A 27,930-nucleotide genomic window follows, 5' to 3' on the forward strand; every position below is an offset into this window, starting at 1 on the left:
ATTATCCAGAGACAAAGACATACCGAGACATATTCAGACAGACACAACACAAGATCTAGCTTCATTTTGTAAGCTTAGTCATGAATTAGATAGTACAGTATAAAATTTACAAGTTTATAGATAACAGTTGGAATAAATAAAACTTTTAAAGGCTTTTTCCCATTTTTCCTCAGTCTCAGGAGTTAGAGATGGTCTAGATAAGTGTTCCTGAGAGCCCTGGTCTCAAGGTACAGGGAAAGAAAATCAAGTTCTAACAAAATGGCGGCAGGTCTAAACCAAATGGTGGCCAGACAAAGCAAAATGGCCATCACAAATCATAACACAGAACACAGACTATAAAACATATACACACAGATATGGCAGTCCTCATCAGACACTTAAATATAAGATTACAGTCTCTCAGAAAACCTCCTATAGAGACATAGAACTCCAGATCCAAGTACTAACAGAGTAAATGAAAATTTCTCGGTCTTCAAAGATTTCAAAGGGAGGAAAGGAAGCCAGGTTGAAAGAAGAAGGGGGAGTAGGCGGGAGAGGAGGGCAAAAGGGGTGGCCTTACAGACGTCTCCTGCCACCTGCAGACATCTAGGCATTACGGGACTTTACCCTGGGCCTTCAGAGAAAGGAGGACTGGAACTTGACCTTACCAGAAACCAGACCAGAACAGAACCAGAATTCGAGTTCTATGCCAAGAGGAGGTGATCAGTCTCCAATCCCCAGCTCAGGCTGAGTCCCTTTGGCCAATTCCTGCATCTAGGACTGGGGGACAAGAAAAAGGGGGTAGAATAGGAAGGGTTAAGGACAGAGAAGGGGAGAGAGGTCAATAAAGTCTCTTGTTCCTTACTGGGTCAGGGCACTCTGGCCAGTTGTCCTAGTCAGGAGGAGACCAGGGACAAAAGGGTCCCAATTGCAGCCGGTGGGTCTGGTCCATTGATAGGCAAGCTGGTCTCTGAGTACCCTGAATGGTCAATGAAGAGTCCTGCCAGAGTCACCATTTGTTGCAAGAAGGGGGACCCCTTCCAGGGCCCCAAACTGGACTCTTGTCTAACACTCAGAAGTGAATTGTCCAAGGAGACACATGTGCTGACAGAGCAAGAGATTTTATTGGGAAAGGGCGCGCCCAGGTGGAGAGCAGTAGGGTAAGGGAAGCGAGGAGAACTGCCCTGCCACATGGCTCACAGTCTTGGGTTTTATAGTGATGGGATTAGTTTCTGGGTCATCTTTAGCCAATCATTTTGACTCAGAGTCCTTCCTTGTGGACTCTAAGTCCATGCCTTGTTCAGCCAAGATGGATGCCAGTGAGAAGGATTCTGGGAGGTGGTCGGATGTGTGGTGTTTCCTTTTGACCTTTCCTGAACTCTTCTGATTGGTGGTGGCCTATTAGTTCTGTGTTCCTTACCAGGACCTCCTGTCATAAAAAAGATCATGTAAATGGTTACTATGGTGCCTGGCCAGGGTGGGTAGTTTCAGTCACTGTGCTTCTTCTAACAACTGTATTATCCAGCAATCCAACTTCTAGATTGTGAACCCCAAAGAAAAAGCAGGGGTTCATACAGATACTCGTACACCAGTGTTCCTATCAACACATCCTATCAGTGTTCATATCCTGTTATTCACCATAGGCAAAAGGTGGAAACAACCCAAATGTCCATCATAAACAAAGCATTCTACATACGTACAGTGAAATCATATTCAGCCTTTAAAAGGAATGAAATTCTGACACATGCTGTAATATGGATGAACCTTGAAAATATTAATATCATGCTAACTAAGATCATGGCATCTGGTCTTATCACTTCATGGCAAATAGATGGGGAAATAGTGGAAACAGTAGCTGGCTTTATTTTTCTGGGCTCCAAAATCACTACAGATGGTGATTGCAGCCATGAAATTAAAAGATGCTTACTCCTTATAAGGAAAGTTATGACCAACCTAGGCAGCATATTAAAAAGCAGAGACATTACTTTGCCAACAAAGGTCCTTCTAGTTAAGGCTATGGTTTTTCCAGTAGTCATGTATGGATGTGAGAGTTGGACTATAAAGAAAGCTGAGTGCCAAAGAATTGATGCTTTTGAAGTGTGGTGTTGGAGAAGACTCTTGAGAGTCCCTTGGACTTCAAGGAGATCCATCCAGTCCATTGTGAAGGAGATCAGTCCTGGGTGTTCATTGGAAGGACTGATGTTGAAGCTGAAACTCCAATACTTTGGCCACCTCATGCGAAGAGCTGACTCATTTGAAAAGACCCTGATGCTGGGAAAGATTGAGTGTAGGAGGAGAAGGGGACGACAGAGAATGAGATGGCTGGATGGCATCACTGACGTGATGGACATGGGTTTGGGTGGACTCCGGGAGTTGGTGATGGACAGGGAGGCCTGGTGTGCTGCGGTACATGGGGTTGCAAAGAGTTGGACACGACTGAGCAACTGAACTGAACTGAGTGAAGTGAAATCAGCCAGACACAAAAGGCCAGTTATATATGATTCTACTTGTATGACATACCTAAAATAAGCAAATTCATAGAGGCAAAAAGTAGATCAGAGGTTCCCAGTGGTTGGGTTGAAGGGGGAGTTAGGGTTTAATGACTACAGAGTTTCTGTTTTGGATGATGAAAAAAATTGGACATGGATAATGGTGGTGGTTGCAGAACAATGTAAATGTACTGAATGCCAGTGAAGTGTACACTTAATATTGTCAGAATGGTAAATTTTATGTATATTTTACCATAATAAAAAGCTAATAAAGTTAATTTTATGTTTTTGGATTATAATAGCAATACATGTTTGTGCTAGAAAAATTGGGGGGAAAACAGAAAAAAGAAGAAAAATTCATCCATAATCTTGTCATTCAGAATACCAAAATCTTTAATGGTTTCGTTTGACCGTGTTTACTTTTTAAAAATACAGTTGTTGTTTTTTTTTTGGCTGGATCTTTGTTGCGGGTAGGGGACTTTCTCTAGTTGTAGTGAGCAGGTGGCTTCTCTTGTTGTGGAGCATGGGCTTTGGAGCGTGGGCTTCAGGAATTGTGGCACACAGGCCTAGTTGCTCTGAGGCACTGGGATCTTCAAGGACCAGGGATCAAACCAGTGTCCCCTGCATTGGCAGGTGGATTCTTAACCACTGGACCACCAGGAAAGTCTGACCATTTTTACTTTTAACTACTCTCTTGTCAGTAAAATGACCGTGACTTTCTACTGCTTCTGGTATAGGTAGTACAGTAGCACCTACTTATTCCCCCATGAAATTTCAGCACCTTAGACAATCCCCAAACAGAAAAGAAATAGTCAGTGTCGAGTTGCAAAGCTGTTGAGCACATCGTGGGGACCTAATGGGTCAGCAGGTCTTACTTTCCAGCTGTAGTACTATGAAAAGTCTATAAAAAGGCTTTAAAGTCTTTGGTCTTTCTGTGCGACACACTGAGCCCTGGAGAATGGACTCAAGTCCCTCATATGTTGATTGTGGCATTCTAAGAGAATCTGAGGGCTCTGGTTTTTTTTTTTTTTTTTTTGATCGTTTTTAGGTGGTATTTTATTTATAGGAAATATTATAGCAATTTGAAATATAGATAGAATAAATTCTTTGCAAAGTTTTTATTGAAAAAACCTTCTGAAAACTTTTTCTTGCCTACAGAAGGATGCCTGCTTACAGTTTATAGAATATTACAACAGGAAAAGTCTTCAGATCATTTCTGGTTTCATATACTTGACTCAATCAGCTGATACCAGACACTTATTTTGTGCCTCCTCTACTGTGCAAAGCACTAGGAACATGAAGGTGAAAAAGAATGAGAATCTGCCCACAGTGAGCTCCCAGTGCCACAAGGCTGAGTAGATAAGGTTCATGTCTTGTACAAGTAGAGGAGATGTTTTAGCAATTTTCTTTTCTTTATTTTTTGGTTGTGCTGGGTCTTCTTTGCTGCGTGCAGACTTTTCTCCAGTTGCCGTGAGTTTGGTCTACTCTCCAGTTGCAGGGCGAGGACTTCTCATTGCGGTGGCTTCTTATTGTTGGAGCGCAAGCTCTAGGGCACACAGGCTTCAGTAGTTGTGCTGCATGGGCTTAGTTGCTCCAAGCATGTGGGCTCTTCCTGGACCAGGGACTGGAACTGTGCCCCCTGCATTGGCAGGCCGATTCTTAACCACTGGTCCACTAGGAAAGTCCAAGAGTTTGTAAATTACTGCTTTGTATTCAAGTATAGTTGCTTTACAATGTTGTGTTAGTTTCTACTGTTTAGCAGAGTGAATCAGCTGTATGTATACATATATTGCCTCTTTTTTTGGATTTCCTTTTGCTCAGTAGGACTTCCCTGGTGGCGGATGGTAAAGCGTCTGCCTACAATGCAGGAGACCCAGGTTCAATCCCTGGGTCGGGAAAATCTCCTGGAGAAGGAAATGGCAACCCACTCCACTATTCTTGCCTGGGAAGTCCCATGGACAGAGAAACCTGATGGCTACAGTCCATGGGGTCACAAGAGTCGGACACGACTGAGTCACTTCACTTTGCTCAGTGCTCTAGCTAGCTAGTTAAACTAAGCTGATACAGTCCATGGGGTTGCAAAGAATTGGACATGACTAAGCGACTTTTACTAGCTAGCTAGCTAGCTAAGTTGCTTCAGTTGTGTCCGACTCTTTATGACCCTGTGGACTGTAGCCCACCAGGCTCCTCTGTCCATGGGATTCTCCAGGCAAGCATACTGGAGTGGGTTGGTATGCCCTCCTCCAGGGGGTCTTCCTGACCAAGGAATTGAACCTGTGTCTCTTATGTCTCTTGCATTGGCAGTTGGGTTCTTTATCACTGCTCAGTGATCTGTGGTGACCTAAAAAGGGCTCTTAACTCTCGCATCCACTCTCAACCATCCTGTCCACTGGCTGCTCCAGGGTCTTCTGAAAGGGGCCCTGGCCCTAAAGAAGAAAAAGATGCTGAGGCATTGCAGTGGGGCTGCCTCTGTCTGCTTGCCGCGTGACCACCTCACTTAGAGCCTGCAAGAAGCTGCGGTCACGTTGTGGTGTTGACAAGAAAGCAAGGCTGAGCCTTTGACCTGACCAGAGGCTGTGCCTTCTCCAGTCAATTCCAGTATATTCTGGCAAACTCTGATGGGGTCAGGCCTGGATCACTCCCTCAGAGAGACTTCCAATGGTCAGAGGAATGAGGAAAAGGCTCAATGGTTTAGCATGGTATGGGGTGACAGAGAGAAAGTTCTAGAGAATTTCACTGGGTTCATCCTTGAATTGTGCAAAGAGACTTACTTGCTTTCCTGCTGGAAAATGGAATAATACTTAAATATAAGTTGAAAATTGTATTGGAGGGAGTGGACTTGAGATAAGAAATCTTTCAGTTGGCTTGTCCTCTGCCTATATGTATTTAAAGCAAAGAAGCAATAATCCTGTTTTTCCAGAATTATCTTGATTGTGAAATATGTAAGCAGTGGCAGTGAAGTAATTACACTGATCATCCTCTTTCAACACAGCGGAATTCCACAAGCACACAAGTGCTGTCCTTTGAACAGTCGCCATAGGAAGCCACACAATTATTTCTTAATGTCATTGCTCAAAACACAGGGAATTTTCCTCAGAATGAGTTTATGAGTCATGTGAGATGACCTGGGCCTTTACTCTATAGTCCCATCTCATGTGTTTTTTTAATCACCTGTTTTTTTTTTTTATCATTAGGTGATAAAATAAAAATGTTTTGGTAGTAAAGGAAAACCATTTTTTTTAAAACCTGACTTCTAGTGGTTTTAATTGCATTCTTTCAAGTCTATGATTAAGTCATTGTTGCCACCTGTCTCCCCTTTTTTCTAGTTAATATAGGTCCAGTCATTTTAAACTAAAATGTTCTTTTTCTTAGGCTGGAGCTTTACACAGATTGTTGAAATCCCTAGAATTTTTAAACACTTTGTGTGAAAACTTGGATAAGGCTTTATTTACCTCTTGACTTTTGGAGTGGTATGTCATACACATAGCAGTGCTCACGAAATTTTGTTGGTGGGTGCACTTGAAAATCAAAGGAATTTTTGAACACTAGTCCCAAATTCCTTGTACTCTGAAGTTTTTTATGTTATTTGGAACACTGTAACTATCAGAAATCAATAGTATGAATCCAGTTTAAAAGGAGAGAAAATAGAAAAGAGATGGAGGAACATCAAAATGGTCACTCATAGCGGTCCTCTTTGAATGATGGAATTCTAAGTACCTTTTATTTTCTTCTTTACATTAAAGATCTTCTTTAGATTAAAGATCCTTTAATGAATATATATTGCTTTAATTAAACATTTTTAAAATCAGTATTTATTTTTGGCTGTGCTGGTTCTTCATTTTGATGGCTTCTCATTGCGGAACATGGGCTCTAGGATGTGTGAGCTTCAGTAGTTGTAGCTCGTGGGCTGTAGAGCTCAGGCTCAGTAGTTGTGGTGCACGGGCTTAGTTGCCCCATGGTATGTGGAATCTTCTCCCACCAGGGATTAAACCTGTGTTCCCTGCATTGCCAGGCGGGTTTTTCAACACTGACCACTAGGAAAGTCCCATGTATTGCTTTATAATTACACAAAATCAATAAATCTTATATAAAAAAGTGTGACCTGTTTATATGCAGTTAGTAAGGCAGTAGATCTTAGCCTTTCTTGGATCACACACTGCTTTGAGGTAGGGAAAGCTCTGGGTCCTTTTCCTATAAAGATGTTCATACATTTTTCATATAATTTCAGACTTTCATAGATCCCATGTAGCCCATCCAAGGATCATTTAGAGACTCCAGATTAGGAACCAAATTAGGAGTGGAGAAAGTGGCACCCAGAAAGGAGTTGACTGCTAAATCAATAAGGAAAGATATAGGGTTATATGAATTTTGTCAGTGCCAGTGGGGACTGCAGATTCAGTAGACCAGCCCTTCTGTCAAGCTATGCAAATAAAGCAGGATGCTATTGTAAGAGAGAGGGGATTTTCCATTTGTGGAACCTCAAGTGTCCTGTTCTTTAGGTCATGGTGTGCTGACAAGGAGTAAGTAAAATTCTCGAGGAGACTGAGAGCCCAGCTGAGCCAAGGATTTGTTATCCCTGTAAATGAAGGCCCTGAGCACCCAGTTAGGATTTTTTTCCTGTGGCAGCAAAGACAAGCAAGGAGGGGTTTGATGTAGTGCTGGGGAGTAGCCATGGATGTGGTTCCGAATGACAAAGGACTAATGAGAGTGCTATTGACCAGGGGGTCCAGGTTGAAATGAAAATGAACACAGGATAGGAATGTGCTGTCATATGGAGAGACTTGGCAAGGGGGATGTTAGCCTAGTTGGAGATGGTCCTGGGGACAACATGGGGAGATTCTTTTCTAGGAAAGAGAGTTCGATCATTATGACAGTGGTCCAGCCACATGTTATAGGTAGAGGCTTGTAGAGGGAGGGTTGTGCTGAGTCTGGAGTCTCACAGTGTCATTGCGTCAGATGAGCATTGCAAAATGGGGGTGCTTCTTGCTAGTGGTTCTTTGCATGTGTGATGAATTGCACTTTCAGTTACTTTTAGGGAAGGCAGCCAGAAAATGTACCTGTAGGCACCTTCAGCACACCGAGAAAATGTGAGCTGAAGGGAGGGGAGGGATGGGGAGAGAGAGAGGTTGCTCAGGAGGAAGTTTGGCAATGGGAGAACTGTTACAAGCACAAAAAGAGTTTTTCTGGAGTCATCAACTTTCTCTCAAGTCTAATTCACATGTCCAACCAACACGATTTTCTACCCCCTGACACTTTACGTTTCTTCATGCAGGTGTCTGATTCTATGAAAACTTCATATATGATGTTGTGACTTTGTCAAAAAAGAATGAGTGATGATTCATGTTACTAAAGTGTTCAGTAGTCTGGCTGCTTTGGACGGCTACTCAAATGTGTGTTTTTCAGTGAGCATTTGGTAGATTTGAATCCTCTTGAAAGATTGGAAGAGGCAGAAAATCGTTTTATTTTCTTTTTGGTTGCACTGTCTCTTTGTTGCTGCCTGCGGGCTTTCCCTAGTTGTGGTGCTCAGGCTCCTCATTGTGCTGGCTTCTCTTGAGGTGGAGCACAGGCTCTAGGGCACCTGGGCTTAGTTGCCCCACATGTGGAATGTACCTGGGCCAGGGATCAAACCCGTGTTCCCTGCATTAGCAGGTGGACTCTTATCCTATGGACCACCAGGAAGTCCAGAAAATATTAATGTTGAGATTAGAAAGATAATCACAGTGGTTTCATACTTTGTTCGTTCAGTCATTTAAGATAATAATTTGAGGGTGATGAGGATAGAGCCAAGAATAAGACAAAGACCCTTGAGTCACAGAGCTTTCATTCTAGTGAGGGGAGAGGTGGAAAAGGAAATGGGCACCATAGCACTTCATCATGGGACTAAGATGGGGAAGGAGGTACAGGTCCTACCTCTGGGTTTGAGGAGGTGGGTAGCACTGGGTAGGAGGGAGTGGCCATTTGTACCTAGAAAGATGGGCAGCTTCATGAAGTCTTGCAGTGGGGTTGCGGGGAGAACTGGCAGAGGAGCAGCAAAGGTGGATAACAGGGCTCTTAGGAGCTCTGCCCACAGGGTAGGTGGGGTGTGGATTAGAGGGTGGGGTCAGAGGCTGGGAGTGGAGGCCAGATCTTATAAGCCTTACTAACCAGAGCCAACCTTTTTCTGTAGGCTATGGTTTTGTTTTTTAATTAAAAAAACTTATTGCTGATTATATTAATATATTCTGTATTTCTCAAGGAAAACATAGGACATTTTTATTCAGTCCTTCCCATTGTTTACCCCAACATTTTTCTCTGCTTTGCAAATCACCAACTCTGCAGGCTGTGTTGACCCCTTAAAGGGGTTTAAACAAAGAAATATTGTGATCCACCTTACGTTTCACTGAAAATTTAACCATTTTGAATCAAATTAGCCATTGAAAAGGTGTGGGAAACACATGAAGTGCAAATTGGCAGTTGATATTTTCAAAATAAAATGCTCAGGCAAATTAATCTCTGTCACACAAGGAAGATATAAGCAAGCATTTCTTTCTCTGAAAGAAAAGCTGCTCACAGAAACAGAACCCTCACTTTATTTTCCTCAGTAGTTTTGTATGCAACTGTAATGAGTAGTTTTCCATAATTCTGTGTATTGCTCCTGGAAAAAGTAGACAATGGGGCAAATTTTCAGCCTATGCTGTCATTTTATGGATTAATTTCCATTAGCGCTGACCTCCTGGCTTTCCGTGCATAAATATGAGTAAAACATCTGTTCATGTCATTCCCCTGCTTAGAAACCTCTGCTGGCTCCCCATCGCCTATACTAGGAAGCAGTCCAATCTCATGGCCTTGGCATCTGTGGTCCTCTGTAATCATGCCTTTCCAGCTCATCTCGACCATTTCTCCTTATTCTGTGTCCCCAGACCCCTTGAACACATCAATTCTCATCCTCTTCTATTACTTCTGCTTTCGTGTTTGCCTGCCATACCTGTCTCCACCTGGCCTGCCACGGGCAGTTTTATTCAGGCCTTCAAGGCTCAGCACACATGTGACGTCCTCTCTGAGCCTCCTTCACCCATGGAATGAATCTGCATTCCCACAGCCTTCTCCATATCCCCTTATCCCGCCGAATTTTAACTGTCTATTGAGGAGGTCTGTCTTCCCTCTGAAGCTCATGAATTCCTGAAGGGCAGCACCCACATCTTGCCCATCTTTGTTTTCTCAGCTCTGTAGCCCACTGCCTGGCACAGGGTGGATGCTCAGGGACCGTCAGAAGTAAGCTGTGTGTTTTGTGTTTCTGTAAGAGCTCCAAAAGAGCCGTCAGGGAGTGACAGGGCAGCAAGCCTCACTTTTGTACCAGGCCTATCAGTGGACTCTGGCTGAAGCGTGGGCTCCTCACACACTGACAGCTAACCATTCTAGTGAGGGCCGCCATGGTTGCTGTCCTGGGAACTCCTCTTCCTAAATAGTGGAGGGGTCTTTTTAGGTATAAGGAAGTGAGACTGGTTAGGAGGAAATTGGCTTAAAGAAAGAAACAAGGATTACAGATAGGCATTTTTTTGTTTGTTTGTTTAGAGGAAGATGTGTAAAAATGCTGAGGGGCCAAGGGGTGGTTACCCGAAGGACGCTGGTCTGATTTAACAGCCTTTCCTAAGGGTTGACAGTCGCCATGTTCCCGGGAGCTGTGCCCCAGTGAGACCCCATGAAGCTGGAAAATGTGGACAGGAAAGTGAGAGATGAATTTCTGAATGGATAAGAGCTGGAGAGGTCACTGAAACTTACTAACCTGAGAGTAGGCTCTGAGCTTGATTACTCTCTGCTAAAGCAGCGTGGGAGTGACTGTAGACTAAACACTGTGAACAGTCCTCCCAGGACGTAGGAAGGACAGTAAGATACAGGGCATGATAAGCAGCATGATGTATAGACTCCTGCCTCACATCACCAAAAGGCAGAACCTACTGGAAGTTCTATCTCTTTAATCACAAGTGGGTAGATAGGATAAACATGGCTCAGGTCACCGTATACTGAAATAATTATATATAGCAAGAAGTAGGGCATCTCCTGATTTTTTAAAGAGGTAAACTTAAGAAAAATCAAAGGAGCTCTCACTTTATTTCATATAGCTTTAGAATGTATTATGAAGTGGTATGAACTGAGGATATTCAAAAAAGGCAGAAAGTGTGAGAATAAAAGTATGAAAGTGTTAGTCGCTCAATCATGCCAACTCTTTGCGACCCCATGGACTGTACTCTCCCAGGTTCCTCTCTCTGAGGGATTCTCCAGGCAAGAATGTTGGAGTGGGTTGCCATTTCCTTCTCCAGGAAATCTTTCCAACCCAGGGACTGAACCCAAGTCTCTTTCATTGCAAGTAGATTCTTTACCGTCTGAGCCACCAGCGAAGTCCACCCCCCGATTTCCCCTCCCCACAAAAAGAGAAAAAAAGGCAGAATTTCGATTAATGGATAGATCCAATATGACTGATTGTGGAAAATGAAAGTATTTGTAGAAAGGTGTGTCTTTGCTCCTTTAAAGGTTGGTTTTCAAAATGGGGCCCATCAGTCTTCTTTACTCCATTGTCAGAAGCAAATTAATTGAATGGGTAGACCAGTGGTTGGATCCAGTGTGGAAAATGATGAGTGGCTGATTTATAGGTTACAGAGCTTTTTTAATGAAATAGATTTGTCCTGTTGTGTTCAAATGACACAAACAGGACCTTTGGGTTTTTCTGTTTTCATGGAGTGTAAGTAATCTAGCTGGCTCAATACATAGACCCGTCGAACATCAGTGCATTTTACATTTTGTTCTGCTTAAGAATGCAAGGTATGTTATAGTTGTGTTTGTCAAATTCAAGAAAAAGTCAACAAGGTTTCTTTTATGTCATTACTGGAGTGGGAACCAAGATCTGAGGCAGGTTTTAAATTATTTGATGGACACATAGTCTAATTTCTTCTTGCACGAATGAATTATCTGCAGTAATTTTGTATGTCTATGTGAACATGTTAAATTCTTTGGTTGGCTAGAAAGCAAGCCGAAAGAAAGCCATTACATATAACCAGGTTGCATTTTTCTTTTTGTCAATAATGGTTTGCTAAAGAATACAAACTGTGCTTCTAGTTTTAAAAAGCTACTTCACTATTCTCTCAATTTATTCAAGCCTTTCTTTTTATTTTTACCTCTTTTTGTCCTATCTTTGAGTCATTTAAATACTAATTAGCACAAAGTAAACACAAAAAGTAAGGGAGTGACTGGATTCAAATCAGGTTTCCTACCTGTCAGCCAGCATATTGAGTATACTTATAATTATCAGTTTAAATCAAGTTTTGGGGTATAGAGTGCATCAAAATTTTATTTTTTCATCTGTAGATAATCTATATTACTTGCATAATATTTGAGTTGGCTGTAATGAAAACACTTGTTAACTGAGTTTGAATTAATCATAGATGATATATCAAGACTTGTCTATTTTGTGATTTTAAAAAAATATATAAATTCTTTGTAGGTTTTAAAAAATAGTTCTTGACTTTGTATAAATAGCCAAATAGACTTAGAAAAGTAATTTGGCATCTAAAAAGAATTCCTCCCTAGGTGAAAACTCTAAAGAGGAAAAAAAAATGAGTTTTCTTTTTCCTCAGATTTAAATGCCTTTAGAATCTCATTTTGCTGATTTCTCAGAATCAAAAATCAAATTGAAACTGAGATCTGAAAATGAATTCTGAAAGCCTTAGCAATCAATGAGCTGTCCCTCTCTTCTTGTGTGCTGCCATTTGGGCTGGGAAAGCATACGTGTAAAAGATCAGTCTCTTTGTTTTATTGTCTGGCTTTGTGGTTCTCACGACTCTCTTCTAGGTTCTATGGAGGATACTGAGGTGAATTAGACACGGTCCCTTGACAACATCTTACTGTTGTTTTTTTGTAATCTGATTCTTACCCATTTGAAGTTGAATCTGCCAACTCCTGCCCCAAAGTAAAAGACCTGAGGTGCTAATCCCTACTCACTGATGGCAAATGCTAAATTGGAAGCAACAATTAAGAAATGTAAAACTTCTTATCCAATTACAAGTTCCATAAGCCAGTCATGCTCAGTATCATCAGGGCGATGAGAAGGCAAGATCTCACTTTGGTTAAAAAAAAAAAAAAGAAAGAAAGTGTAGTTTGAGTCAGGGCCAGCAAATCCTAAATTGCTAAGTCTGTACAAGGGAATTAAACGTGGTAGGATCGAGGATTGGGAAATGTTTTATATTTGTTTGTGTGTATTATGGTTAGGAATACTGGTTCTGGAGTCCATCAGATAGATATAGATTTGAATCCCAGCTCTGCTAATATGTGGCATTGGACCTGCCTGAGCCTCAGTTTCCTCATGTGTAAAATGGGCATAATAAAAGAACCTCCTGTGAGGTTTTGCAGGAATTAAGTGAGATAATAGATATAAAATACTTAGTGTATATTATGCTCAGTGTAAGGGATAGCTAATGTACAGACATTGTTTTCTCCTCCAGGTGTTTACGATCTTGCTAAGGAGTCTAATATGCAAAGTACCCACAATGCAATTACAGCTCTACGTGAGTAAATGCCACAGTAGTTGGGAAAGATGTTAAGGGCTGTGGATGAGAGAGGTTGGAGGTTGGACTCTCACAGGAAGAACGTGAGAGCCAAGGTAGAAATTAGGAATGAGCATTACCCATGGTCTCATGAAAAGTATGATTTTCCCTTTAGCTGTTTGTTAGCTGTAAGAAAGGTCAGTGTCTTGAATGAGATTTGTAAGTGGGTATCTGTGCCAAGATCTGTCCTGAAAAATACTCTTTATTAAAATATGTTCATGTCTATTTTGCCAAGTCGGTTGTACTAACTGAAAAGATGGCCTTCCCTCCACTAGCATCATCATCCAGTTTATATTAATTCAAAGCTCTTTTGGTACTTGACTTCCTATTTGGAAAAAGGAAAAGAAATGACCTGGTGAAAGGTAATCATATGATTGACAAAAGACAAGGGCATAATAAAGCCAGATACTCTTGACATGAACCTTATGAAAAATTCCTCACAGTCATGTTCCTTTGTTGCCATGCTGTGTAGAGTCCCCCTCTAGAAATCTCTAGTCTACAGTGGTGACGTTTGTCATTTCTGCTAGTTGCAGCTCAAATTTTGCTGCTCTCTACCATCCCGCCACTCTTGACAGATACCTAGTCTCCAACCTTACAGAATTTATCAACAAAAGTAGAAGATGAAATGATCCGAGACCATGTGTAGCCATATAGGGGAATTCTTCTGATTGCTATACATGTGAATAGATGGGCTCGCACACTTTAATGTGCAAGAACACTTGTGCAGTCGTTTTGTTGGAAGAAAATGTCATATCAAAGGGTCTGACACGTGTGGAAGCCAAATGGGGCTTCAAATTATAACAGTTTCTGTGATCAAGTTAAACAGATCAAGTGTTATACTTGTGATCAAGTATAACAGTTTCTGTGATCAAAGCTGTCTTGGCTTTATCAACCTCCCCCTGTAGATCATGAGCTCCTCAAAGTGAAGTGAAAGTGAAAGTTGCTCAGTCGTGTCTGACTCTTTGTGACCCCACAGACTATACAGCCCATGGAATTCTCCAGGCCAGAATACTGAAGAGGGTAGCTTTTCTCTTCACCAGAGTAGCTTTTCCCTTCTCCAGGGTATCTTCCCAGCCCAGAGATCGAACCCAGATCCTCCCTCATTGCAGTCGGATTCTTTACCAGTTGAGCCATCCAGGGCTAGCACAAAGCCTGGAGCTTAGCAGGGACTTGATAAGAGTGCTCTGCCCCCCAACCCACTTTCTTTTCTGCATTGCTGGAAGCAGCATGTCCCCAGTGGGCCATTTTGAGCGTAAAGTGTTATTTTGAGATCTCTGTGGAGAAAGCCTTCCAAACCTGGCTCCAAATGTCTGAAACAAAAGGGGAGCTAAATCTCTTAGTGGGTGTCTGGAGTCATTCCCAAGGGAGGGAAGTGGGCAACGGGTGGGAAGGAGAGATGCATGGAGTAACCCCCTCTGTTTGTGTCTTCCTTCTTTTCTAAGATGGTTGTTATTTTCAATATAAGTCTGTTCAGATGCCATTGAAACCATAGTCTGATCACAATACCGCGAAAATCAGCTTCTAACTTTTGGTCACCATCATTCTCCTTCTTAAACCAGTCGTTGCCGCTCTCCTTCTGGCACCAAAACTTAGTGTGGAGAAGGAGGTGGCAGGGGGAGATTTTGAATTGGCTCCATGCCCCACTGCTAAGCCTTCTGCCTGCTCTGCTCTCTCTCCCAGTGTGATACAGAAGGGATTCTGTCAAGCAGTGTTCACTGCAGACTTGTAGAAGAGACATTCTTAGCATTCTTAAGGAGAACTAGTTTCTAAAGTCAAAAATTTACCAGCGAACGAATGACCTTTGGTGTAATATCTAAACAGAAGTAATGATTTAAATCAGCAGGCTGATTTTGCACTGTTGACAGAATATTACATGATTATGATTACTTTTTAAAAATGAAATTGAAATGATACAGTTTCCAATGATATGGTTTCCCTGGTGGCTCAGAGTTTAAAGTGTCTGCCTCCAATGCGGGAGATCCGGGTTCAATCCCTGGTTTGGGAAGATCCCCTGGAGAAGGAAGTGGCAACCCACTCCAGTACTAAGCCAGCTTGCTAGTAATGTGCACTTTTATTTTTACTTATTTATTATTTAGTTGTGGCATGTCGGATTTGGTTCTCTGACCAGGGATGGAACCTGGGCCCCCTGCATTGGGAATGTGGTATCTTAGCCACTCGACCACCAGGGAAGTCCCTGTTCCCTTTTAAATACATGAGTGGTTGGAGGGTTGAAGATATACTTGCATATACATATTTACATATTATTTTAGGATTGCAAACTTGGTTTTACATTGATACATACGTAAGTTGAGATGATGAATGATCAGTCACACTGTACAGTAGATATACACGGACTACCACTAAAGCATAAAGTCTTCAGTGTTTGATGCTATTGGCGATTCCCAATGATGATACGTCTTTGTACCTTCCTGTCTTTGTACTAAGAAGCAGATTGTATCTGAATCTGTACTGATGAGTTCCCTTTTTCAATCTCTGTCATTTCAATCTATGTTAGAAATCAGAAAGTTATCTTCATTTGTGGAATTGTGCACTTCTTCACAATTTGAGGGTTTATACATGAAACTCTATTGAGATTTGGTCCTAGTGTCCTAAGTCTGGAAGAGTGTACTGTGTCCCAAACCACAGTACAGAGATTGACATTTAAATTTTTATTTTACTAAGGATTAGGAAAATATTGACTTAGTTTCCTCTGGGGGACTGATACGAAGTTTACTGTTGCAATGGAAAAGAGATTTGAAGAAAAATATGGAGTATATAATAGTGCAGAAGTTGTGGCAAAATTTTTTGAAGACTTTTTACATGAGTAAGTTGAGTTGGGAGACACTGCTAAGAACAGAGGGGCTTCCCAGGTGGCTCAGTGGGTAAAGAATCCACCTTCAACGCTGGAGATCTGGGTTTGATCCCTGGGTCGGGAAGATCCCCTTGAAAAGCACATGGCAACCCACTCCAGTTTTCTTACCTGGAGAATCCCATGGACAGAGGAGCCTGGCTGGCTACAGTCCATGGGGTTGCAAAGAATCAGACACAACTGGAGCGACTGAGCATGGATGCACACTAAGAACAGAAAAAGGATCAGTAGTTGGAAGACCTGGATTTGAATCCAGATTCTACCATTGGATATAGACAGCTGATCTTAAGCCTCTGAACCAGTTTCTTCGTGTGTAACTTTGAAACAGTAGTATTTTCCTTGTCTATTTCACAGGTTTGGGTTAAGAAACAGGTAGAATATATATTGAAAGTATTTTCTTAAAACTTCAAAGTCATTTTGGAGTGAAACAACATCCAACCCCCTAATAATATAACCAGCAAGTTATTTCAAGAGCCCTCAGGAATCAGTGAATATGAACTTTGAAAGGCAAACCTTTTTTTTTCTCCTACATGGTGAAAACTGAGTAGGTTCCAAATTTAGGCTGACGGTTTTCCTGTCACTACTTAAGAAGAGAAGACTGAAACATATGCTTGCTTCTCTCCAGATTATATGAATGCTTTTGCCTTTTACTTAATGCTGCTACAGAATTTAGAGAAGTACACAGTGGGAGCTTGCTATGAGCTGGATGTTTATAAAGTACCATTTATTATAACAGTGTTCTTACGTTATGAGAAAGCACCTTTTCAGGCCAATCAGTGTACCAACTGGCAGGAAGGCAGTTCCCAAATCTGAGAGGAAGACCCTTTTTGTGTATGATAGAAGCTTTATTTAGGGTAACCCTGTAAGTTTGATCATCAAATGATAAAGCCAAATAGGAAAGTTAGATAAGCATTTTATGTTCTAGACTGCCAGGCAAGGGGATATATTGTATATACATGGCTGATTCACTTTGCTGTACAGTAGAAATGAACACAGCATTGTAAAGCAACTGTACTCCAATGCAAATTAATTAAAAAATTATAGACTGCCAGGCAGAGCTGCTATTAAATCATGATAATTCTAAAAGTCAAAGGTTTTCATTGTCTCTGATGCCAACAGAGTTACACTGAATCCTACTGGAAGGGAAATGTAGGATGCGGTTCTTTGGGGCTGACTCCTACTGTAGCCACTGACAGTTTGGGCTTTTAATGCCTGGGAGAGGGCTGGAGAAAAAAATTCAGATCAGAGGCAGCTGGCTGATGGGAGGGAGCCCTTTGTCCTTCTCTTTTTCCTCTTAAAAAGATGAAGCCTGATTCACAGGCTTAGATCTTCTTTCAGGGGAAGATTTGTGGGACTCAGAATAGCCACTCTACCTTTTTCTGCATTCGAGCTACCACTGATAAAGAAATAGGACCAAAGACCCAGAATGCTTAGTTGAATCGGTTTTCTATGAAAAGTGAAACCTTGTTTTCTGTAACACGAATATGTGGCCTTTAAAACACACAGAGAACTGCAAGTTTCATTTTTAGAATGCATATACTGCACGTGTAAATAAGTGGTTCATTTTGCTGTATCCTTTAGCATATTAATTTGACAACTACATTAGAAAGCTAAAGGAGGATTTTTTCTTTTTCAAAGTTACTTGAAGTAGGTACTTATGAAATTACTATGCAGAGAGATTAATAGATGCTAATCCAACAGGTTAAACATTGAAATTTGAGGACTGTTTTTGCAATCTGTATGGGAAGATAGTTGGCACCAAAAGCAAGACTTTGGAATTTTTTTCACTAAGTCTTGCCTTCTCTGATGGGGCTTTATTCACTTTATTCTCATATTTCTCTGAGAAATGGATCACACTGATTGTTAGGGCTGGAAGCTGCATTCACAGTGTTCTTTCATTGGGTCCATGAAACATGGTAGATGTGGGACAAGGGGGTCAAATTTTCCTATCAGAAAAATCTCTGCGTTCACAATAAGAGTTTTTTTCTTTTGTTTCAACTCATTTCACACGCATATCTATAGACATGATAGGGATAATCTGCTTAATTAAATCCCATGGGTCAATAAATTCAAATTTGACTTGAAATAAAGTATATCTTTGTTCAGATCTTTTGTTCCAGCAGACTTATTGAGATATAATTGAAAAATCAAAGTATATGTTTAAAAGCTTCAACATGATGATTTAATATATATGTATCATCGGGAAGTGATTACCACAATCAAGTTAATTAATACATCTATCACCTCACATGATTACCTTTTTTTGTGTGTGAGAGAATGTCTAAGATCTACTGTCAGCAAATTTCAAGTATACAATATAGTGTAGTCACCATGCTGTACTTTAGGTCCTCAGAACTTAACTTATAACTGAAAGTTTGTACCCTTTGACTAAGTTCTCCCCCGTTTTCCCTCATCCCCCTGCCCTTGGCAACCACCATTCTACTTTTTTTTAGATTCTACCATATAAGTGATATTGCATAATATTTGTCTGACTTATTTCACTTAGCATAATGCCTTCAAGATTTATTCAAGGAGCAGAATTCCTTCTTTTCTGTGACTGAACAACCTTTCTATCTGTCTGTCTATCTATCTATTTTATGTTGTTAAAAAGTCCATTCCTCTCTTGATGGAAATCTAGGTTGCTTCCGTGTTTTGGTTATTGTGAATAAAGTTGCAGTGAACTTGAGATAATGATTTCTTTTCCTTCAGATATATATCCAGAATTGGGATTGCTGGATCATATGGTAGTTCTGTTATTAATTTCTTGAGGCACCTCTATACTGTTTTTGTTAGCATCTTTTAGATTTGTTGAAGGTAGGAGATGGGATCCTATTCCAAGTTCAGTACTTTGCTCTTTAGTATCTTTCTGTATTTCTCAGGCAAGGGAAGGCTGCATGAAGTAGAAAGAACAGAGCTTTGGAGTCAGATGCAGGTTTAAATTCCAGCTCTAAAGGTGGGCAAGTTACTTAACCTGATTTGAGTCTAGGATTTCCTCATCTGTAAAGTGGGGACAAAGATTCAACCTGTTTCATAGGGTTATTATGAGTCTTACATGAAAAACTGTAGAGAAAGCACTTGGTGTGATGCCTGGCATCTAGAAAGGGCTTAGTAAATGCTGTTATCACTCTTATTAAAAGAATCACAGCCTGGATTTCTCAGAGTCACTAACCCTTGTAACCTTGGTCTCGGGCTGGACTCTACTGTCAATGGCTGTGTCACCTGCAAGTCCCACAGGGACCCTTGACTTTGCCACCTGGAACCTCATCCTTTCATGCCCTGTCCACTGAATCAAGCATCTCCAGGACCCATACCTGCCCCGGCTATGGCAGAACTTAAGGCATCCTTTGGACGGCATGCCTGGTACCGAATGGGCATAGGAATGTTGATACTGCCTCCCTTTCAGTTACCCAGTGAATAGTGCATACTCATTATCAACTCACAGGCTTCTAAATAGGCCACTTTTTGTTTTGTCTTAAATTCAATAAATTGTTGGGGGGTACACGGACAAGCAGAGTACAGGGCTGTCTCTCCTGAGCTCTTGCCTTTAGCAGAGAGGTGTGTGTGTGTGTGTGTGTGTGTGTGTGTGTGTATTTGGTGTGTGTGTCTAATTATAGAGATGGTTTCTCTCATAAAAGTGTCTCCCTTAAGTGCTGATTATCAGTAATCCCTTTGGTGAAATAATGTATCTTGGACACATGACAAAGAACTTCAGTCTGTTTGACAGTATTACTTTCTTTGTGTCTCTTATAAAGGAAAAGACCAAAGTTGTTGAGCCCTTGGACTATGAGAACGTTATCGCCCAAAGAAAAACTCAGATTTACAGCGACCCGCTCCGAGACCTGCTTATGTTTCCAATGGAAGATATATCTGTGAGTCCACTAGTACTTCTTCAAAATTGCATTTTTCAGGCTGGTTCGTATAGCGAGAATATTCTGTGTCTTCTAGATCTCCGTGATCAGTCGTCAGCGCCGAACAGTCCAGTCCACTGTGCCAGAAGATGGTGAGAAGAGGGCCCAGAGTTTGTTTGTCAAAGAGGTAAGAGGCTCAGAGGCCACAGAAGAAAAGTCATTATTCATTCATTTAATAAATACTGTAATTAAAATACTCCAGTGGAAATGGAAAACAAAATTACTAGAATTTAACTGACCTACATAACAAGTCTATTTGATGTGACATAGAGGATACAGCTTAAATACTTTTACAAGTAGCTTGTATTCTTAGTCTTTTCTTATAAACTTGAATACTCTTTGGACTTGAAGTCAGAGAGTCCAAGAGAACATGTGAATTGGGATTTATTACCACCAACTGGTTTAGGAAGACACAGTTAATCCCCAAAGGAAGATCTCAGTACTAGCATGCCCCAGATGATTTTTAAAAGTCTGTCAGCTTATTGCTGCTGCTGCTGCTTAGTCGCTTCAGTCATGTCCAATTCTTTGTGACCTCATGGACTGTAGCCCACCAGGTTCTTCTGTCCATGGAATTCTCCAGGAAAGAATACTGGAGTGGGTTGCCATGCCCTCCTCCAGGGGATCTTCCCTACCCAGGGATCGAACCCCGGTCTCCTGCATTGCAGGCAGATTTTTTACCCCTGAGCCACCAGGGAAGCCCCATCAGCTTATTACCAGACATAAAAACAGTGTGCATGTACCTTTCCTACATTTCAAATGAAAGATTCCTATTTTCTTTCAGTGTATAAAAACCTATAGCACAGATTGGCACGTGGTGAACTACAAGTATGAAGACTTCTCTGGAGACTTTCGAATGCTGCCATGGTAAGTTTAGAATTTAAGAGAAACTTTCAAGAGGCGAGTTATTAAACATTTTACATTTTTTCAAACCACTTGTGAAGCTTCTCAATTATCACAGATAATAAAGCAAAACCTCAAACAACCAGTATGTTTGGTAAGTGTGTTTTGGGTAATTGGATATTTTTGCTTATTGAAATTTTTTCTGAAATGGACGTGTTCACTTCTTGGCTTTGGTGCATGTATATTGACTGTAAAATCATCCTTCTTTGATTCTGGATAATGTGAGCATTTTCTAGTGCTGTCGATGAAAAAGCCAAAAGACATTTGACTCAGTTTGATGGCCCCAGACATCTCTGACAAAAGGACATCTGTTGAAACTTTCTTGGTGATCCAGTGGTTAAGAATCTGCCTTGAAATGCCGGGGACACGGGTTAGATTCCTGGTTGGGGAATTTGACCCCACACGCTATGAGGCAGCTAAGCTCATGTGCCACAACTTAGACCTGATGCAGCCCAATAAATAAGCAGATAATTTTTTTTTTTAAGTTTATATTTTATTTAAAATAAAACAAGATTTTCCCCCCCTCTTCCCACTGCAATTATGAAATTTTTTTTTAAGTGCATCTCTTTCATTTGAGTTGAAAGGCTGCTGTGAGCACTCTGGCCCAACAGCCAGACTGTCAGGGTTCAAATCTTATTTCTACCACTTCCTAGCTGGGTGACCTTGGGCTAGTCACTCAGTCACTTGAATGCTTGCTTTCCTCCCCTTTTCATCCATAAGATTATTAACCTCACAGGACATCACATGGGAGATGTTTTGGAGGAATAAGACTTGGTGTACCTTTGGTAGCTTTCAAGGCACGTTCCCATAGACGAAAACTGAGTCTTAAAAATGTCCTTTAAAGATGAGTCCTAAGATGGTCAGTCCAGGATCATATAGCAAACAGATGGAAGAGCCAGAATGACATGGGGTTGCTTTTTGGCCTGGGAAAGATAAGGTCCCACCACCGACAGCTCTGGCGTGCATTCCTTGCAATTTGGGCTTATTACGTCTTTGCTGTTGGCTGCACATGTGGGAGTCCTTTTGCAGAAGGTAATGCCAGAGGGGAGAATCTCAGTTTGAAAAGGAGAAAAGAATTCCTCCTTCTTATGTCTTGGCATTTTCTTGGTTGTGAAAGAAAGAAGTCTACTCATCTTGATTTGGTTTCTTTTTTTCTATTCTGCTCAGTGTCTAAGACTACTCTTTTGTATTTTCAGCAAGTCTCTGCGACCAGAAAAGATTCCCAATCATGTATTTGAGATTGATGAGGACTGTGAGAAGGATGAGGTAATGATGGGGGCAATTGCACTGGCTTCTTCAAGGTCCCTTGTGTTGAGAGAGATTTCTCTGAGAAAAGATGAGGGAAAGAATTGTTTATGAATGATCTGGAGCAAACTTTCAAGCTAATGAGTGTTTTTTTTTTTTTTTTTAATTTAACATTGTTGTATTTCCAAATGGAGTTTAGGAAAAATAAAGTGAAATGGGCTGTGATGTGTGTATAAACCCATTTTCCCACCTGTGGGACACGCTTGTGGAGTTGCTTTTCCTGCACTGGGCATGTGGTGTGGTGATTCATATGGACTCTCCTGCCTGGTAGATCCCTCTTAGAACAGAGGACCCATATGTCTATGACATTTTGAGGTGAAGTTTGACCATTTACATAATGTAGAAGACTTTCCCACAAGACAGCCCTTATGATTCAGTAAATATTGACTGTTTATTGTGTGCATGGCACTGTGGACTTAAAAAATATCCACAACCTAAAAATTGAGAGTTACGTTTTTATTCAGTCGACATTTGTAAGACTTCAAGTCCGGGAGGCAGCATCTCAAGTAACGCTGAAAGAACTGCTCAGTGGAGGAAAGAGGTGGAGCCAGGTTATTTAGAAGTTTTGTGATGAAGGGCAGGAATTTTGAACATCAAAAGATTATTGTTAATTAAAGAAAACCAAGTTAAGGAATTTAGCACTTTTCTATGTATGGGAAGATGCAAGAGTCGGGGCTCACTGACATCATTCCTTTGATATATACCTCCGCTATCTGGAGCCAGTATCCTGAGTTTCCTCAGGGTTTAATGCAGGGAGTGGCTGCAGTCTGATGGCTGCTAGATGGCAGGTATTCTTTCCTCTCTGGGTTCTCTCAGGGCTCACCAGCTCACCATCCTTGGTGGCTGCAATTGCTGTTGACTTTGACATCCTTTGTCTACTGATACGGCAGGCAATATTCCATTTCTCAGCACAGAGCCTTTCATCCTCATCCTGTTATTAACAATTTCAAGTTTAATCAGGCATCTTCAAGGGGGAGTGGGGGGGTGCAGGGAGAGGGAGCTTTATGCTTTGCAAAATGCGGCAGGGCCTAGTTCGTGCTCCCCAATTGTTTGATTAGATAATGGGCCAGCTGCTGTTTCACTGATGGTTTTCCCTCTGTTTCAGGATTCATCATCTTTATGCTCTCAGAAGGGTGGTGTGATCAAACAAGGCTGGTTGCATAAAGCCAATGTAAATAGCACCATCACAGTTACCATGAAGGTAGGAAGTAGTTATTATTATCATTTCATCATTTTAAGGATAGTGCCATGACTAGCCTCTCTGGAAGCAATATTTCTTTTTAAAAATTTTTTAGCAAGGAGCCCCAACAAAAAAAATTCTTTAGTGAGAGGATTCTCACAGAAGTATGGAATTGAAGAACTCTGGAACCTTAGATAAATTTAGAAGCGTACCTTTTTAAAGAAATGTAATTATTATCTTCTGAATCAGGGTGTTTGAAAAGGAGGCTGTCAGTTGAGTGAAGAAAATAGCTTTGAAACAAAAAGGCATCAAAGGTTCCTGTGTGGAAATGAATGTAAATTGAGTAGAAGAATAGGGTACTCTCTTTCTTTACCAAATTTAATTAGTTGCTCATTCTATGCCGATCACAATGGGGAAAAGGTATGGATATCTAAGACGGTATTCTTGGCCTGCAGAAACCTCCAAACTAGATTTAAAAAACATACCAAATTAGCTAATATACCAAAGCTTACCTTAGTCCTGTCAGAACTAGAGTTTTGTAGTTTGGCCAGAATAGCAACTTTATGCATGCGGTTTGTGCAAAATGAAGTTAGAAACATTGAGAGGGATCAAATTGTGCCATGAATGCCTCAGACATGAAGTTGGCTTTTGTTCAGGAGGCAGTGGAGAGCCATTAAAATCCAAAGGTAAAACTAACAAGCTACTTGAAGATTCTGAGCAGAAAACCAAATTATTCTCTGATACCAAATATAACTGTTCTTTTGGATATTCAATATCACATCATGTGGTTTGCTGAGGGTGATTCACACTTCCATTAAGTAAAAAAGGTCATTCTATCTTCCACATAACCTGCAAGCAGAAACCATGGGTGTCTACCAAGGGAAGACTCAAGTTTTATCTTAATTTAATATTTTGCCTGCTGCTTTCCATTTAGTGGTTATGTCCTGTTCTCACTTTCATTTTCAAGTGCTGAAAATAATGAATCTAAGTTGCAGAATACTTCCTATATGTCTTTTGCACCTAAACCTGTGCATTGGAACGTGGTGAGGATAAGAAAATCCACTTATTGATGACTTGATCTGCGCCAGGCACCATATTGAATGTTTCACATTCTGTATCTCTTAATCCTCATGGCAGTCCTAAGATACAGGTAAAATTATTATTCTTGGTTGACACGTGGAAAGTGAGGCACAAAGAAATTCAGTGATTAACCCAAAGTCATATAGCTTCGAGTTTTCAGAGGTAGGATCAGAACCTAGGTAGGCAGATGCCTGAGCCTGTGATCTTAATCAGCATGTTGTTGGTGCTCCCTAGCTGAGTGAGTGAGATTCAAGTCTTTATTATATTTCCTATCAGAGTTATCAGGTTCAGAAATGTCCATGTGAAGGTGATAATTCTGGGCAGTTTCTTAGAAAATGGTTCTATGGTTTTTGATTCCACTCTCTTCCCCTAACTTCTCAAAATATTAAAATGCTTTACCCATACTTAAGCTTTAGTCCAACATTAAGTAAATGTATGAAAATCTGGACTCCTAAAAGAAGACATCAGGGAGTTAATATCTTTACAGAACTATTCACCACAGGATTTGTTTCAGTAGTGAGTTAGTCTGATGACTTTGGGACTTCCCTGGTGGCTCAGATGGTAAAGAATCTGCCTACAATGCGGGAGACCTGGGTTCCATCCCTGGGTTGGGAAGATCCCCTGGAGAAGGAAATGGCAACCCACTCCAATATTCTTCCCTGGAGAATTCCATGGAAAGAGGAGCCTGGTGGGTTACAGTCCATACAGTCCATGGGGTCACAAAGAGTCAGACATGACTGAGCGACTAACACTTTCACTTATAATGACTAAATTGTAATTTGTTTTACATATAACTTTTTTAAAAAAGAAGTTCTTCTTTAGTTTTTTCTATTTTGGCTCTGCTGTGTCTTCATCGCACATGCAGGCACCTCGTCGCAGCACGCATGCTTCTCTAGTTAAAGTGTGGACGCAGTTATGGTCTGTGTGCTCTCTAGTTGTGGCATGTGGCTTAGTTGCTCTGCAGCATGTGGGATCTTAGTTCTCCGACCAGGGATAGAATTTGCATCCCATGCATTGGAAGGCAAAGTCTCAACCACTGGACCACTAGGGAAGCCCCAGTATTACTTTTTAAGGAGCTTATATATTATAAATGCAAATGCAGTTGTCTGTAAAAGGTGTATGCTTTCAAATTTTCTACCATAATTCATGAACTACAGATTGATGTGGTAGGCAGAATAAAGACCCCCCTGCCAAGACATCCATTCCCAATCCCTGGAATCTATAAATGTTCCCTTACATGGCAAAGGGGAGTTTAAAAAATCACTAATCAGCTAGTAGGGAGATTAGCCTGGATTATCCAATGTAATCATAAGGGTCCTTTTAACTGGAAGACAGAAGCAAAAGAGGGGAGTTAGGGAAAGAGATGTAAGGGTAGAAGCAGAGTCAGAGAGAGATGCTATGTTGTTGGCTTTGAAGATGGAGGAAGGGCCCAGAAATGCGGGCAGCCTCTGGAAGCTGGGAAAGGCAAGGAAGTGGATTGTCCCCTAGAGCTTTCAGAAAGGAGCAGAACTCTGCTCTCACCTTAATTTTAGCCTGGTGAGAGCCATGTCAGATGTCTAACCTTCAGAATTGTGAGATAGTACATTTATGTTGTTTTTAGCCACTAAATTTATCGTAACTTGTTATAATGGAAATAGAAAAGCAATTCACTCAGTTAGTCAAAGATTGATTGTTCAGCTTTTGTATCATCTCCCCCTGAGGTTTAAAACTCCACTACTTACAAAGGCCAGGCAGGAACCATAAATTCATGAAGTGGGTCGTGGGTCTGAGATGACCTGGTAACCACGTGGCCTGGCTGAAGGGGACAGCTGCTGCTTGTTTCCGGCTAATCATTTCTATGCTGCTGCTGAGCTAGGCTCTTTGCTTCCCCCCCTCCCTTTTTTTTTTTTTATCCCCAGCTGTTCATATTTTTACCACTTCTTTCTTCTTTTTGCAAAAGTGAGATGTAATTCACATAACATAAAAACACCTATTCTTTTCAAAACCTTTACCAAACAGTAAGCAGAGAAAGGAAAAGAAGAGTAAATTAATTTGGTCATATGTGCTACACAGTTCTTTTTAAAAAAATGAGTGGGGAATAATTTGAAATATAAAGGCCATAATGAGCTTTGGGAATTGTCTCTGGTTATGGATTTCATTTATCCCAGCTCTTCTTTATTATGGATTCTGAGTCTCCATTTTGGATTTCTGGGAGCTGAATATACAATCTATGTTCTTCTGGTTTTTACCTCCTAAAACCATAGCAATAAGTAGTGGATTTCCAGATTTTCTCATGGCTAGACTGGGCATGAGAGGAAGGTCCAGCCAGATTCAGTTAAAGGTATCTGAAGGATTTCACCAAGATATTTTTTTCCTATAAAAATTGTGCTTTAACTCTAATTTAGTTTAGCATCGTTGAAATTAGTGGAAACTCGTAGTGTTTACTGTACTCTTTCTCCCTACATAAACAGAGGGTGTGTGAGTGTATGAAACAGGCAGGGGGAGGATGGGGCGTGGGTAGCAGTTTTATAGTCGTCAGGCTAAAGTTGGACTGAGGGCCAAAGCAGAAGTACAGGCCAATAAACTGAGATGCACTGGAGGCCTCAGGCTTGTATCCCTAGGTGCCCTGTACAGGGTGGGGGATCATACACATCAGGCCTGGATTGGCTCAGGCAGAGGACAGAAGAACCAAGGTGGAGGGCTAGAGTTTATGAGACACTCTGAAAGGGAAAATTCTATATATCTCTTTCTACTGTGCCAATGTTTGACGAGAAGAATTTTAATGCCTCTCCTGAGTGAATGGGAAGATGATTCAGGTATGCTGTTGGTTGAGTCATTTTCCCGATCCTGCTGGTAGTTTGACTTTTGGTACATGCAGAGTCCCCTGCTTGCTAGGAACTCCAGCCCATGCTGGTGACAGGCTTTGGTGGCTTCAATAATGAGCTCACCACAGGGCTAGCGCTTGCAGAGTTGAGACCAAAGAACCTTTTCTATCAGAAAATTTGCGTGTTGACAGCCCCTGCAAATTCACAGCAGGCTAACCAGGAAGCTACAGCAGAAGGCTCTGGGTATTAATCATGACTCATTGGCAAATAACAGCCTATGGGAGCCATGTGTCTGCCCTCCTATTTTATCTGCATGTCTTTGATGCGCTGTGTCTTGACACTGGCTGGCGGAGCCTTCTGTGGATGACGGAGATTAAAGCAGGGCAGCTGGGTATCTTTCAGAGGGAGGTGAAGTTTACAGATCTTTATTCACTTAAAAATTTCTGGATTTTAAAAGCTATGCAGAATCAGTCCTTTAGATTGTTTGAAATTATGCACAACCACTTTAAAACTATTTTTATCAACAAGTCTGAGTCTTTTTCCTGGCCATGTTGCCTCTCAGAAATAAGGCCATCTAATAGCCAGGAAGGAAGAAATAGAATCACGTGAGAAGGTAGAAAAAAAAAAAAATGAAGGAAAGGGGGTTAGAAAAGACTCCACAAAGTCCAGTAGATAAAAGAGGATCAGAAGACTCCTACTTTATAAGGGCTTTTGAGAAAGCAAGCACATGACCTCTAATGCAATATGAATAATGTAGCCCAAGTAATTTGTACATGAGCTGCTTTAGAAAGTTCAGCCTCCCTTGCAGCTGCCAGACAGTTTTGCAAGAACATTGAGGGCAA

General features: G+C 41.2%; 1 protein-coding gene across 6 annotated transcripts in view; it reads left to right on the forward strand.

Moving 5' to 3' along the window:
- Positions 1 to 27,930, forward strand: part of DOCK11 (dedicator of cytokinesis 11) — a 326,778-nt gene that overhangs the window by 37,602 nt on the left and 261,246 nt on the right. For all 6 annotated transcript variants that reach the window (XM_024988142.2, XM_024988144.2, XM_024988146.2 and 3 more), the window contains 5 exon segments: positions 19,664 to 19,780; positions 19,857 to 19,946; positions 20,601 to 20,683; positions 21,916 to 21,985; positions 23,130 to 23,225. In XM_024988142.2, coding sequence (XP_024843910.1) covers positions 19,664 to 19,780; positions 19,857 to 19,946; positions 20,601 to 20,683; positions 21,916 to 21,985; positions 23,130 to 23,225 — 456 coding nt within the window.

Source organism: Bos taurus, chromosome X (genome assembly GCF_002263795.3).
Source record: "Bos taurus isolate L1 Dominette 01449 registration number 42190680 breed Hereford chromosome X, ARS-UCD2.0, whole genome shotgun sequence".
Classification (NCBI taxonomy): domain Eukaryota; kingdom Metazoa; phylum Chordata; class Mammalia; order Artiodactyla; family Bovidae; genus Bos; species Bos taurus.